At 45.7% G+C, this 14,751-nt stretch overlaps 1 protein-coding gene across 3 annotated transcripts in view; it reads right to left on the bottom strand.

Annotated features, from left to right (window-relative positions):
* The window catches only part of KIF9 (kinesin family member 9), a 51,753-nt gene that overhangs the window by 30,432 nt on the left and 6,570 nt on the right, over nt 1–14,751 (bottom strand). For all 3 annotated transcript variants that reach the window (XM_082705113.1, XM_082705115.1, XM_082705114.1), the window contains 7 exons: nt 13,633–13,798; nt 11,639–11,745; nt 9,647–9,871; nt 3,071–3,154; nt 2,869–2,961; nt 1,673–1,820; nt 550–614 (listed from right to left, as the gene is read on the bottom strand). In XM_082705113.1, coding sequence (XP_082561239.1) covers nt 550–614; nt 1,673–1,820; nt 2,869–2,961; nt 3,071–3,154; nt 9,647–9,871; nt 11,639–11,745; nt 13,633–13,798 — 888 coding nt within the window. The remainder of the gene's footprint in view (nt 1–549; nt 615–1,672; nt 1,821–2,868; nt 2,962–3,070; nt 3,155–9,646; nt 9,872–11,638; nt 11,746–13,632; nt 13,799–14,751) is intronic.

Below are 14,751 nucleotides of genomic sequence, written 5' to 3'. Positions count from 1 at the left end.
CTGGGCCTCTCACGTTACCGAGGCCCATGGCAAGGAACCTTGTGGCCTCAGGCCACAGGCACCTCACCTCTCCCAAGCTGCTCTTCCCAGCACATCCCTACCACACTACACACAGCGCACATGCTTAATGCCTGTCAGCTCTCACAGGCCTTATAACCACAGCCCAGAATCTGTGGTACTCCTAAGATTTTTAAGTGTGTAATTATGAAGAACAAGAAATCCGCTGTCCTAGATCCCAGTTCACAGGAGCAGCACCCCAGGGAGCACAGTCCTTTCCCCCAGCGAAACTCTCCTCACAGAGGCGCCCACCCTGTGCCTGCTTCCTGCCTTGTCTCCTCCTCAACACAGCCTCTGCCCCTTGGTACTTGGTATGTGGATCTTGCCTAGGCCTCCTGCAGCAATTTTGGCTGATTCATCCCCTGGATCCCTTCCCTTTTGACAATGTCTGTGGCTAAGTATGCCAGCTTAGCCAGCCCAGAGCCAGCCTTACCCAGCCCTGGAATCCGTGAGAAGGATTCCAAGTAGGCCGTGTGGGCTGTCTTTACATACCGTCTCTTCTAACTGGGCAGCTTCTCCATAGATGTTCGTCAGGAGGACCATATTGCAATTTCCCCCTGCAGAAAGCAGGACACAGAAGCGCCATGAACCATGTGGGTTTTCTGCCAAGAGATTGCTTTAAGGCTGACGGGGGTCTGTTATGGATTGAGTGTCTGTGTCCTGTCAAAATTCCTATGTTGAAGTCCTATCCCCCAATGTGATCGCATCCAGAGAGGGGGCTTGTGGGAAGTAATGAGGTTTAGATGAGGTCCTGAGGGCAGAGCCCCCATAGTGGGATTAGTGGCCCTATAAGAAAGAGAGAGAGACCAGAACTCTTTCTAGTCCCTCTCTCGTTTCTTTCTTTCTCTTGGCCATGTGAAGGCACAGCAAGAAAGCAGCAGTCTACAAGCCAGAAACAGAGTCCTCACCAGGAACCATCCAGGCTGAACCTTGATCTGGGACTTGCAGCCTCCAGAGCCGTCAGAGATAAACATCTGTTGTGTGGGCGCCCCCCAGTCTGTTTTAGCCGCCCAAGTTGACTCAGACAGGGTTACAGGGGACACATCCATGCATGTTTGAGGCTGGAGGAGGGAAGGGAAGGGGAGAGGCCACAGGATGTACCTAAAAGAGGAGCAGGAGCAGGAGAGCAGAGGAGACTGGCATGGGGCTGCGGGCCAGGGTTTCGCTACTGGTGGCACTCCACCAATAATCAGACACCCATGACTACGCCATCAGGCCCAACACAAAAGCCTAGAGACGTGAGGATGCAAAGACACAGCCCCTGCTCCTCTGTTAGAGAGGCCGTAGGGGAAGAGAAGGCAGTGTAGGGATAGGCCCACCACGGTCTTGAGGGCCATGAAGGATTCTTCCAGGTTTAGAGATGAGGGGAAAGGAGACGGTATTCCCAGCAGAGGGAAAAGCTGCCACCGAGGTTCTGCGGGAATAGCATGGCACGCCGTGGGTGACAGACAAGGATACCACTCATGCTTCTGCCTTTTCCGCTGTGTCTGCGTCTGGGGTCACGGAGAAGAGGCCGCAGGGAAGCGCAGGCCAGAGGAAGGGAGCAATTCCGTGATCACCAGCGGCAGCGAGGCCCAGCCTGTCCCTCCTGCCGGGGTACCACCCGCACCCTCACCTAACGAGTCCTTCAGGGCGTGGGTGAGCTTGCTTTGGCGGAAGGGGATGTGGTCCCGCTTCTGGTCCCCGAGGGCAATGATGGCCTGCTCCAGGAATGACAGTGACTTGTTGATGTAGGTGGCTTCCTTCAGCATGCGGCCCTCAGACTACAAACCAAAAGTCACATTCACTTCACACCAAGCGGGAGACAGCCCCACGGAGAACCCTGCGGGTGGGTGGCCAGGCCAGAGACTCCTTCCCAGAGCCCGCCATCCCCCCAGTGTCACGGGACTGTATCCCACCTCGGGCTAATACTAATACTCCCAGGAATGTTCCTGCAAATATTTATGGGGGCGTGCACGTGCGTATGAATACGTACGTGAATATTCCTACGCAGACTCACTTAAGAGTCACACAGGCATGAATCCGCCCAGGAATGTATGTGCAGATACGTGAGCACATCACCCTGAGGCTATCATACGCATAAAAACACATAGACAAATGCACACAAGAGCGCACCTGGGAGGCTCAGTCAGTGAAGTGTCTGACTGTAGATTTCCAGTCAGGTCATAATCTCAGGGTTGTAGGATTGAGCCCTGTGTCCCCACCTGTGCTCAGCATGGAGTCTGCCTGTCCCTCCCCCTCTGCTCCGCCCCACCTATGCGCATGCTCCCTCTCACTCTCTCTCCCCACCCTGTTCTCTAGCTCTAAAATAAATAAATAAAATCTGTTTTAAAATGCACATAGAATCGCTTCTCGGCCTTTTGGCTAAGATCAAGTGTAAAAATGCATGTAGAAATGCATTCACAGAATCCTGTGAATTCTGATGCTACTATTCAAACTCATATGAGTGTCTAAGATGAAATGCGGCAAGACTCATGGGGGCACCCCTCTCCCCATACACAGAGAAAGGCTAATACTAGCACAAAGCATTTACTGAGTACTTCCTGAGGGCTGGCACCTTGCTAAGAATTTGGCGCCATCATCTCAATGTTCACAAAAATCCCATTAGGTAGGAACTACAACTATGCTGCTGCTGGTTCATCTCTACGATACCAGATCCCCTAGCTCCACAAGGTCAAGCCCACATGCTCTAGTGGGTCTAGCTGAGGGCTGGACTCTCAAAAACCCCCTGAGGGACAGCCCATGTGCACAAGCTCAATGCCTGAAACAGGCTGTGGCTTGCTGAGAAAGTACCTCCTGTTTCCCACTTACCCCAGACTTCCCCAGCCTTTCTGAGCCCGCTAGATCCACCAGGTTAATTTTGGAAGTGACGTACTTTTCATCTGATAAAGTCCGTGAATGGGCCTACGAAACATCCAAACAGATGTTAGACATCACAGGAAGAAGTTTCTGACAGAGCAGGTGCCCGGGACTCGGCCGCCCCTCCCGGGTTCTTCAAAGAGCTCACGCTCACCTCCACATAGATGGTGAAAATGCAGTGTGACCTGGATGAGTTTTTGTTCATTGTGTGAGAGGCTATAATCCTGTTGGTCTCTCCCTGAAAAGGAGGGGGAACATAGACAGCATTTTGAAAAATTAAAATAGTAAGATATTTGGCTCATTTTTAACTAACAGCTAATACCAACAGCTACACAAGTGATTTCATGTTACTGCCATCAAACCTTCCAGAGAAATCTCATTTATAAACTAGTAGAATGGGAGACCAACCCGGAGTCCAAACCTAGACCTTCACCCTCCACCTAGGTGTGTGAATCTGTAGAGCATTCTGAAAAGCAAAGTAGCAATAAATATAAAGAGTTTTAGAGGACACCTAGGTGGCTTAGTCAGTTAAGCATCTGTCTTTGGCTCTGGTCATGATCCCAGGGTCCTGGGATCCAGCCCCACATTGGGCTCCCTGCCCATCAGGGAGTCTGTTTCTCCTTCTCCCTCCTGCTCATGCTCTCTCTCTAATAAGTAAAATCTTAAAAAAAAAAAAAAAAAAAAAAGAGTCTTAGAAATGTTCACGAATACTGACTCACAATCAACCTACATATTCAGTGATTAGGGAATGATCTGTCTGTACAATGGAATGTGACACAGCCAGGAAAATGTTGACAAATATTTTTTTTTTAAGATTTTATTTATTTATTTGACAGAGATGACAAGCAGGCAGAGAGGCAGGCAGAGAGAGAGGAGGAAGCAGGCTCCCTGCTGAGCAGAGAGGCCGATGCAGGGCTCGATCCCAGGACCCTGAGATCATGACCTGAGCCGAAGGCAGCGGCTTAACCCACTGAGCCACCCAGGCGCCCCTTGACAAATATTTTTAAAAATTTTTTTTATTTATTTGACAGACAGAGATCACAAGTAGGCAGAGAGGCAGGCAGAGAGAGGAGGAAGCAGGCTCTCCGCTGAGCAGAGAGCCCGACACAGGGCTCGATCCCAGGACCCTGGGATCATGACCTGAGCTGAAGGCAGAGGCTTTAAACCACTGAGCCACCCAGGCACCCCAACAAATATTTTTTAATCATAGAGAAACACAGACTCCAAAATCATAGCAAACTAACATCAATGGCACATTAAAAGGATCATACACCAGGATGATGGGGGACTAACCCCTGGGATGCAAAGATGGTTCAGCACATGCCAATCGATCAATGGGGTGCACCACATCAACCAAATGAAGGGTGAAATCATATGGCAGGGCAATCTAAGGAACACAAAAGCACTCCCACAAGAAAGAATACACAGATGCTTCCAATAAGATGTTCAGAATGGTCACTTCTGGGTTGGGGTTTAGAGATCATTTCTTTATTTTTTCATTTTTTAAAAAGATTTTATTTTTAAGTAATCTCCACACCCAACATGGGGCTCGAACTCACAGCCCTGAGACCAAGAGCAGCATGCTCCACGAACTGAGCCAGCCAGGTGCTCCCATGTGTTCTTTTTATATATGTTTGCACGTTTTCATGTTTTTACAGTGAACATGTTGTTACTTTTTTTTCTGAAGATTTTTTATTTATTTGAGAGAGAGCACACACGTGCGTGTGTGCACACAGAGATGGGGGGGGACAGCAGAGGGAGAAGCAAACTCCCCGCTGAGCAGAGAACCTGACATGTGGCTCATCCCAGGACCCTGAGATCATGACCTGAGCCGAAGGCAGAGAGTTTAACCCACTGAGCCACCCAGGCACACGCCCCCCCCACCGCTTTTTTAAAGATTAGTAACTTGTATTTTTTTTTAAAGATTTTATTTATTTATTTGTCAGAGAGAGAGAGAGCGCACACAAGCAGGCAGAGTGGTAGGCAGAGGTAAGAGGGAGAAGCAGGCTCCCCACTGAGCAAGGAGTCCGATGTGGGACTCGATCCCAGACCCTAGGATCACAAACTGAGCTGAAGGCAGTGGCTTAACTGACTGAGACACCCAGGCGTCCCGTAACTTGTATTTTTAAAGGGACCTTGCCTCTAATTCACAGAATTGGGCCCTATGATCAGAATACACCTAAAGTGAGAAGGTGAGAGAATATAAATATGAATGAAAATTTAACCTCTAAATTAGTAAAGGGGGCAAAAAGGACAATAAGAAATTAAATATTCAATTAAAAAGAAGGCAGGGGGAGTGCCCGGGTGGCTCAGTCAGCTGGGTGTCTGCTTTTGGTGAGGAAGATGGTTGTGGGGTCCTGGAATCAAGTCCCACATCAGGCTCCCTGCTCAGCGGGAAGTCTGCTTCTCCCTCTGCCCCTCCCCCTGCTCATGGCAGAAACAGCTGTTCTTAGGAGAAAAAGGACCTGTGGGAGAGACCCCTGTCCCCTTAAAAGCCCCAGAGAAATACTCTGAACAAGGCCCAAAGCAGTGGTAACAAGGTCCCCTGGGGAGAGGAAGGGAAACCCTAAGCCATGGAGCAGACCTGGCTGACCTCCTCGCTGACCCCCATGGCCATGTCTCCACAGTTTCTCACTTTGCCTGTCCCACAAATTCAGTGGCATTCGCCAAAAGCATAAGGGTCACTACACCTTCATCCTTATGTCCCCTCTTTGTGAAGTGCTCTCTCCCTTTGCCTTTCTGGCTTCCACCAGGCAAGCTCTGATGGCCTGAGAACTATACTTCCCTCCATGAAGAGTCCTGTGCTAACTGCTCCCGAGCCTTCCTTACGCAGCATAGCAATCTAGAAACTTCCGCCTGACCTTCTCTCCCTTCACCTGAGACTTGCATCATGGCTTGACAGCTGATCAATCTTACCCAGTTCCCTCCCTGCTTCCTTGATACACGAACTTCCCCTCATAAAATCTGCATATTTAATCCCATCTTGGCCTCTGCTTCTCAGAGAATCCAGACTAACACACTTTGAAAAGACTGTTGAATAGACTGACAGTTGGCTTCTCACTACTAACGATGGAAAACGTAACTTTGCAATGATATCTTTAATATGGTAGAAGCGAACAAATGCCAAAATAGAATTTTATACCCAGAAAAACTATCTTTTGAGATTTAGGATAAAATAAGGTCATTTCAAAATACAAGAAACTCTGTTGCCAGCAAACTCACTGTAAAGGAGGTATAACAGAAAGAAAGAAAACATCCTCCAGTGGAAGGTTCTGGAGAAAAGAAAGTGGTAAATATGAGGGTAAATGTAAAAGAATGCAGACTATATAAAACATTAATAATGATTCCCTTGCGGAGTCAAAAAACAAAAACGTAAAAGACAAGGCAACAATCCTATGGTTCTTACAGAATCCAGGAGGAAGGAGAGGTTTTCATGAACTTTAGATTTTGAGAGGTTTTATTTTATTTTATTTTTTAAAGATTTCATTTATTCATTTGACAGAGATCACAAGCAGGCAGAGAAAGAGAGGGAAGCAGGCCTCCTGCTGAGCAGAAAGCCCAATGCGGGGCTTGATTCCAGGACCCTGGTATCATGACCTGAGCTGAAGGCAGAGGCTTTAACCCACTGAGCCATCCAGATGCCCCAATGATGTGTCAGAAGTAGGATACAAAATGAGAGGTTTTATTTTAAAATAATTGTTAACATGATTAAAATGGCAATGTTATAGATAAACATGATGTTGGGAATAAAATGACATTTTATTTTGATCCACAAGAAGTTTCAAAGAAATGTACAGGCAGGTCCTCTGTACCCTTCACTCAGCCTCTCCCTGTGCTGATATCTTGCAAAACTATAGCACAACATCAAAGCCAAGATGACACTGGTATAATCCACAGAGCTGATTCAGATTTCACTAGATAGGTATGTTCATTTGGGTATGTTCACATTAACTAAATGTGCAAGTTGTTATTTCTAGGATAAAATGAGAAGGTGAGAGAATATAAATATGAATGAAAATTTAACCTCTAAATTAGTAAAGGGGGCAAAAAGGACAATAAGAAATTAAATATTCAATTAAAAAGAAGGCAGGGGGAGTGCCCGGGTGGCTCAGTCAGCTGGGTGTCTGCTTTTGGTGAGGAAGATGGTTGTGGGGTCCTGGAATCAAGTCCCACATCAGGCTCCCTGCTCAGCGGGAAGTCTGCTTCTCCCTCTGCCCCTCCCCCTGCTCATGCTTTCTCTCTCTCACTCTCTCTCCCAAATAGGTAAATAAAAATCTTAAAAAAAAAAAAAAAAAAGGAGGTTAGGAGCACCTGGGTGGCTTAGTCAGTTAGACATCTGCCTTTGGCTCAGGTCATGATCATTGGGTCCTGGGACTGAGTCCCATATCAGGCTCCCTGCTCATCAGGAAGCCTGCTTCTCCCTCTCCCATTTCCCCTGTTTGTGTTCCCTCTCTCGCTGTGTCTCTCTCTGTCCAATAAATAAATAAAATCTTTAAATAATAGTAATAATAAATAATAAATTCAAAAAAAATTTTTGAACTATGCTGTTGGAGGAAACACAGGTGGTAAACCTATAAAGAAGACCAAAGAAAAGATCATAAGTCAGGAGAGTGGTTATTACCAAGGGAATGAATAAACACTTATTCATGATAAAAACCCTTCCCAAACTTGGACCTTCTTTAACCTGAAGCCACCAAAAACCTACAGCAAATATCCTTCATCACGGTGAAATGTTAGGAGCAACAAGAGGACAAGAAAGCCCGACCGCTGCCTCCTGGGATGCTACCTTCCCTGTAGATGCAAGGGCTCCACGTACAAATCACCCCAGAGGATACCTAGGTGACTTTTTAAAAAATATTTTATTGACACATAATTTAAATAGCATAAAATTCTCTGTTTTAAAGATAGGATTCAGTGACTGTTTTTAGCAAAATTTACAAAGTTGTACAACTATCACCACAATCCTGTTTTAGAAATGTTGTGTAACTCCGAAAAGTTCCCTGGGCCCATCTGCAACCATTTCCCACTCCTTCCCCCGAGCAACGGCTAATCTGCCTTCTATCTCTAAAGATGTGTCCACTGGGACATTTCAAATGAATGGAATTATACAGGATAGATCTTTTGTGTTTCTCTTACTGAGCACTTTCTTGAGATTCGCCCATATTGTACCATCTATTGCTACTCCATTTCTTTTTTTTTTTTTTAAGATGTTTTTTAAAGATTATTTATTTATTTGACAGACAGAGATCACAAGGAGGCAGAGTCAGGCAGAGAGAGAGGAGGAAGCAGGCTTCCTCTGCACAGAGAGCCCGATGTGGGGCTCAATCCCAGGACCCTGAGACAATGACCTGAGCCGAAGGCAGAGGCTTTAACTCACTGAGCCACCCAGGCACCCTTCCATTTCTTTTTATTGCTGAATAGTTTTCCATCATATGACTGTAACACATTTGTTTTCCCATTTATCAGGTGATGGATATTTTGATTATTTCCAGTCTTTGGCTATTATGAATGATGCTGTTATAATATTTGCCTACAAGTCTTCGTGTGAACACAGCTTCTCATTTCTATTGGGAAAATACCTAGGAGCAGAATTGCTAGGTCCTATGATAAAATTAATGTTTACCTTTTTAGGAAACAGCCAAAATGGCTGCACCATTTTACATTTCAGCAACAAAGTATAAGAATTCCAACCTAGTGGTGCCTAAGTGGCTCAGTGGATTAACCATCTGCCTTCAGCTCAAGTCATGATCTCAGGGTCCTAGGACTGAGCCCCAGAACCTAGCTCCCCGCTCAGTGGAGAGTCTGCTTCTCTTTCCCTTTTCCCCTCCCCCCATGCTTATTATCTCTCAAATAAATAAATAAAATCTTTTTTTTAAAAAGAGTTCCAACCTATATGCCTTTTAAAAAAATAGCATGCATTGAGGAGTTTATAGATTTGTAAGAGCTCTTACATACTAAGGATGCTAATCCTTATTTTTTTCTACATTATAAATGCCCATGATTTAATGTTAACTGGAAAAAAGGACAATCTTGACTATGTTAAGAAAAAATTGCACAGGGAAAAAAATACTAGAGGAAAATAAGCCAAAATAAACATTATTGTTGCTGTATATAGGAAACATACAAGTGAATTCTTTTTCTTGTTCCTGTATTTTTTTTTATTTTTTTAAAGATTTTATTATTATTTTTTTTGATAGAGATCACAAGTAGGCACAGAGGCAGGCAGAGAGAGAGGGGGAAGCAGGCTCCCTGCTGAGCAGAGAACCCAATGCGGGGCTTGATCCCAGGACCCTGAGATCATAACCTGAGCCGAAGGCAGAGGCTTAAAGCACTAAGCCACCCAGGCGTCCCTCCTGTATTTTTTCTTTACTATCTGAACTTGCTAAATGAACAAATATTAATATTCATTCCGATTATCAAAGTAAGTGAAAAACTAAGGAGGAGGGAGGGAGCAAAGTAAAAAAGGGAAGAGGGATGCCTGGGTGGCTCAGTCCATTAAGCATCTGCCTTCAGCAGGGTCCTGGGATCAAGTCCTGCATCGGGCTCCTTGCTCAGTAGGAAGCCTGCTTCTCCCTCTGCCTGTGGCTCCCTCTGCTCTTGCTCTCTATGACAAATACATTAATAAAATCTTTAGTAAATAAATATAAAAATATAAAAAAGGGAAAGGAAAGAAGGAGGAAGGGAGGAAGGAGAGAAGGAAGGAAGGGGCCCTTAGACTTGGTCATCTCACCTCAAAAAGGAGGCTGAAGGCATCCTCCTCTTGATTTGTAAGGTGGACCGACAAGCCCTTAATGAAGACCCCTTGAGGGTTTTCCACGATGGTCATTGGTGTGACTGACGGCCCAACATAGGGCAGAGTAGACAGGAGATCAAACAGACTCTCATTGTAGATTTCCAGGTAGGAAACACGCACAGTGATGGCATGTGTGGGGCGTTCTTCGATCATCCTAAAAACCTAGATGGGGGATTGGACAGCAGTCACCAAGAGCAAAACTCCAATGACCAGCCCATGTTAGAAGGATTCTGGCCTCAGCAGGGTACATCAAAAAGTACAATAAAAAACACTTTGTCCTAAAAGAATTTATAGTCTAGCTGGCATGATGGTCATCATCAACAATTACTACGATCAGTCTATTGAGTGATAATTATTATCATGTAGTTTTTTGAGGCCGGGCTTAACAGATTGAAAAGCCCCATGACATGATGAATGGAAAAGACTCTGGAGTGAAGATCCCTTATTTTATGGGGTCTCAACATATAGATGCCTCTTTCACATCCATTATTTAATTCCATGCTCACAACTCCCCTGTGACTGAAGCAAGGCAGGGGCAATGCCCACCTGTGGCAAGGTCCATGCAATGAAATTATTTGTCTATGGTCACTCAGCTCCTGAGAGAAGCCAAGCCCAAACTCAGTCTTCCCAGCTCCAAATACCTTCCCTGGTACTTATGGGCAAATGACTTTGGGCTGGTCTTTTCCTCTCTCTGGACCTTAACTTTCTTAACTGTCAAATGGGCAGTGGGGGTTGGGCTAAATGATCCCTTAGGCCCCCACCTTGCTCTAACAGTCTAGGTCTATGCTGTCCAACACGGTAGACACCAGTCCCAAGTGGCTGCTGAGAACTTGAAATGTGGCTGACGCAAATGAGAGACGGAATTTCAAATTTTATTTAATTGTAACTAATTTGAATTTTAATTTCAAAGCAGCTCCTAAATTCAGTTACTGGTAAACTTTTCAGTATGTTTGGAACAAATTGGGTTAATAAATCTACCTCTTCAACAGTAAATTTTATGAAATGTAAATACAGATCAAGTAGTCCTGATGAGTATTTAGTGTGTAAACGGAAATGGGCCATAAGCATAAAACACACACCACGAAGACTTGGTGTGAGAAAAATAATGTAAAATATCTCAAGAGTTTTCACATCGACATATGATGTGGAGATTATATTTTGCATATACTGACATAAAATATATCAAAATCACCTTTGTCTGTTTACTTTTTAAACTGTGGTTATGGGAAAACCCCAAATTGCATGTGTGGCTTCCGTTATATTTTTCTGGGCAACACTACTGAAGCTGAAGATGCTGAGATCTTGAAGCTTTGACAGCAAGGCATGAAGGAGACTTCTTCACCAATGAGAGCCGGGCAGTCTATACAGGGTCCTTTCCATTCTTACAGGACAGAGCTAGAAAACCTCAAGATGCTTTTGGGAAAAAGCTGCTTTGCCGCCTACCTCCCAAAAGAGGGTCCTCACAGGACTCCACAGAAAGGCCCCTCTATGCTGCGTTCAGAGTTCTCAGACCCCCCAAGGCTGACTCAGTCCTGCATGTTCATATTGTGCCTGCTTCTTCCCTTTGCTCTTTCTGGGGCAATGGTGGTGGTAGAAGCCAGAGCAGGCCAGTAAGACAGCTCTCTAAGAGTCCATATCCCCCTCATTAGAACAAGGAAGGAACATGATTAGGACCTCCAAATCCTTAATTACAGGATCACAGACCAGTGCGGGAGCCAAGAGGCCGGTTGACGCGTCCTCACAAATGAGGAAACTGGCTCCGCATGGGCTTGGGTCAAACTCTGAAACCCGAACTCCCCGTTTTCTGAGGCCTCTGCATCCCAACCCCCTAAATGTGCATCCTGTGTCTGGTAGCAGGCCTAGGGTCAGCAGCAGCTGTGGTAAGAGGAGGGACCCGTGTGGCACCCCACCTGTGGGCCCACTGCCTACCTGCTGTAGGGCACGAGGAAGGATCCCCCGGTGCTTGTAATTCTCAGTTGCCCCTGTCATGGTGTATGTCTTGCCAGCTCCTGTCTGCCCATAACACATGATGGTACCTGCAAATATTTGGAAGCATGTCCAGGAAAAGAGCTTCAAGGATAGCTCTTTCTATTTTTTTTTTAAGATTTTATTTATTTATTTGACAGAGAGACACAGTGAGAGAGGGAACACAGTAGGGGCAGTGGGAGAGGGAGAAGCAGGCTTCCTGCCAAACAGGGAGCCCGATGTGGGGCTCGATCCCAGGACCCCGGGATCTAAGCCAAAGGCAGATGCTTAACGACTGAGCCACCCAGGTGCCCCTGAGGATAGCTCTCTTATCCGCCAGCATGCCTGGTGCCAGCCTGGACCCGGGCATGGAGGTGGCCATCAGGAGCAGCTGTGGACATGAGGAACTCGTGCTATAGGGAGGATGGGTGGGCAGGGAAATGGGGACATAAATGGTCAAAACACAGACTGCTATTCTGAATCTGGCCCAGATGGCTCCCTGTGCCAAGAGAAGATCCCACCATCAGGCTTCTGAGCAGAGCAGGTGATATCAAGGAACAGAGAAACTGGGAATTTTCCTAAACAGGTGAGGAGGGAGACAGGAACATTGAACTCTAGCCCTTCTTTAGCAAAGCTATGAACTGCCAGTCTCAGGCATAAGCCTCCATGGAGCTGGCCAGGCCGGAGGCAAGAAGAGCTTTCAAAAGCCCAGGAAGAAAGGTGTATAGACTGCAAGTTTCCACAGGATCAATCAGGGCTGCTAGTTGGTCCCCTGCCACTTCCCGAAACAGACCACCATGACAAGTCCTGACCTGGCCCCAATGTCCTCTCAGCGAAGACTTCTGCTTGCACCTGTCATGTCTGTGAGATTTACCATCCATCACCACCAGGCTCTGGTGCTCCTGTTCCCATCTGCCCTTCCTCCTGGTATGGCCAGTTTGAGCCAGACCCATCCCAAATGTTGCTTCAGGGTGACACGGGGCCATGAAAATCAGTGTCTGCCTTCTCTACAGCTAATGCTCTAGTTCCTGGGATTGGTAGGTTTTACACAAGGGGATCTAACTCAGCATGGGAGCCAAGGTCAGAAACAGTATCTACTAACTTAAATGTGCAGGAAGGAGTCACAGCGGATAGGACTCAGAGCCCATTTGTGATTCCACAGTACCCAGAGCCCAAGACTATTAACCTCCTAGACCTTCTTAGTTCCTTGGGGCCAAATCCCCTGAGGGTCAATGAAGACCATACCTATGTGTCACAAGTAGGATACATTACAATGCATGGGCCTCAACACTAAACAGACTTTTAAACCAAAGACCTTAAACTTGCAGACAGGGAACATTCCAGTCACATGAACAAAGTTTACAAATGGTGATACATTTTTTCTAAAGATTTTCAAATCTTTAGATTTTCAAGCATCTTAGACTAAACTAGCTGTTAAAACCTTCCCAATAAAGCTGCTTTTAATTTGTTAAGACAATCAAACTCCACTCCATTTTTTTTTTTTTTTTTTTTGGTGCTATATGTAAATAACCCTACACTAGAATAGGAAGAGTAGACTGATTTTGCTGGTAGAATGAATGGAAGTAGCTCCTAGCAGGTAACCAAGAGAAAAGTATTTGGACTCAGTCAAATTTATAAGGGACATTATCTTCCAAGCTAATATTTGAGAGATCTGAAACAGGATAATAGTTCAATCCCCATGACCTATAAAGAGCCACAGCCTTTTAATCTTCCTATGAAGGTAGGATCCCAGAACTTTGGATCAAGTCATGGCCACAGTATCACCAAGCAAATACCTAGTTTTCCACCATAAGAAAATGGAGACGGACAAAGAAGCACACAGGAGTTAGCATGTGAGGTTATCTTTTCTTTCATCCACCGTAAAATACTTGCATCTCTTCCTACAGCAAGGGTTCTGTGGGTTCTTACGTAAAACAACCGACAATTAACTAAATTACCATTGTATCCATCGAGGGCCTGAGCAACCAAGTCCTTTGCGACTGTCTCATAAACCAAGTCCTGGGAGGCATTGTGGAGAACTCCATCCAGCTTGAACGACCAGTCTGTCTGCTTGTTATTGACAACCCCTCTCTGAAGATCTTTTTTTAAGTGAATATCAATGCTCTAGGAAGAGAGGAAGAGAGAGAGTATTTAGGAAACTGGTATGAAGAACTCACTGTTAGCTAAGGCCTAACCTGGAGAAAATAGAGGAAGTGAACTTTAGGAGGCACAGGGATTCCCACAAGTGGCCAATATTTCAGTGAGTTCTTGGGGATGGGAGAAGGAAATCTCCTGCAGGAAGATCACACAACCCTTAAGGTGGAAGGATCGGAATACTAGAGCATGTCATAGTTTCAGGACTTGTCACCCTAGGTTACTGGGTGCTGTTTGCCTTGGTTCCCCCATCTATGATATTGAGTCCAGCACATTTTTCCTATTTCTATTAACCAAGCTTTGGACACATTCACTAAGCACAGGGAGGCCTTGAATTAGGCCAGAGAGAAAAGTGGGCTTGGTGACAGATGCCTGGGCTTGAGCTGTATCTCTTACATGCTATGGGCCTTTGTGAGGAATGAAGAATTAACAGCCACAGAAAAGGCTCTTCTTGGTTTCTCATAGTTCCTCACTGGTGTTACAGCAAATCCAAGGTGCCTATATACTTGTAATTAGCATATTTTTAGATGCACAGATTTCTTAAAAAAAAAAAATTAGATGCTCTATGGAAGAGCTGAGTTAGGAACCCATTGCATTAGGTCAATGGTAAATTCCAAGTCTTCACTATGGGGACTTCTGATGTAAAGAGCCTCTTGTTGGGGCGCCTGGGTGGCTCAGTGGGTTAAGCCGCTGCCTTCGGCTCAGGTCATGATCTCAGGGTCCTGGGATCGAGTCCCACATTGGGCTCTCTGCTCAGCAGGGAGCCTGCTTCCCTCTCTCTCTCTCTCTGCCTGCCTCTCTGCCTACTTGTGATCTCTGTCTGTCAAATAAACAAATAAAATCTTAAAAAAAAAAAAAAAAAGAGCCTCTTGTTGGATTTTTGTCCTGGTTGCCCTAATCCAGGAGCCAAGACACAGTCACAT

The sequence above is a fragment of the Mustela nivalis genome (assembly GCF_964662115.1).
Source record: "Mustela nivalis genome assembly, chromosome: 1".
NCBI classification, from domain to species: Eukaryota; Metazoa; Chordata; class Mammalia; order Carnivora; family Mustelidae; genus Mustela; species Mustela nivalis.
The sequence above is the reverse complement of the archived record's forward strand: the minus strand, read 5'-3'. Positions and strand labels throughout refer to the sequence as shown.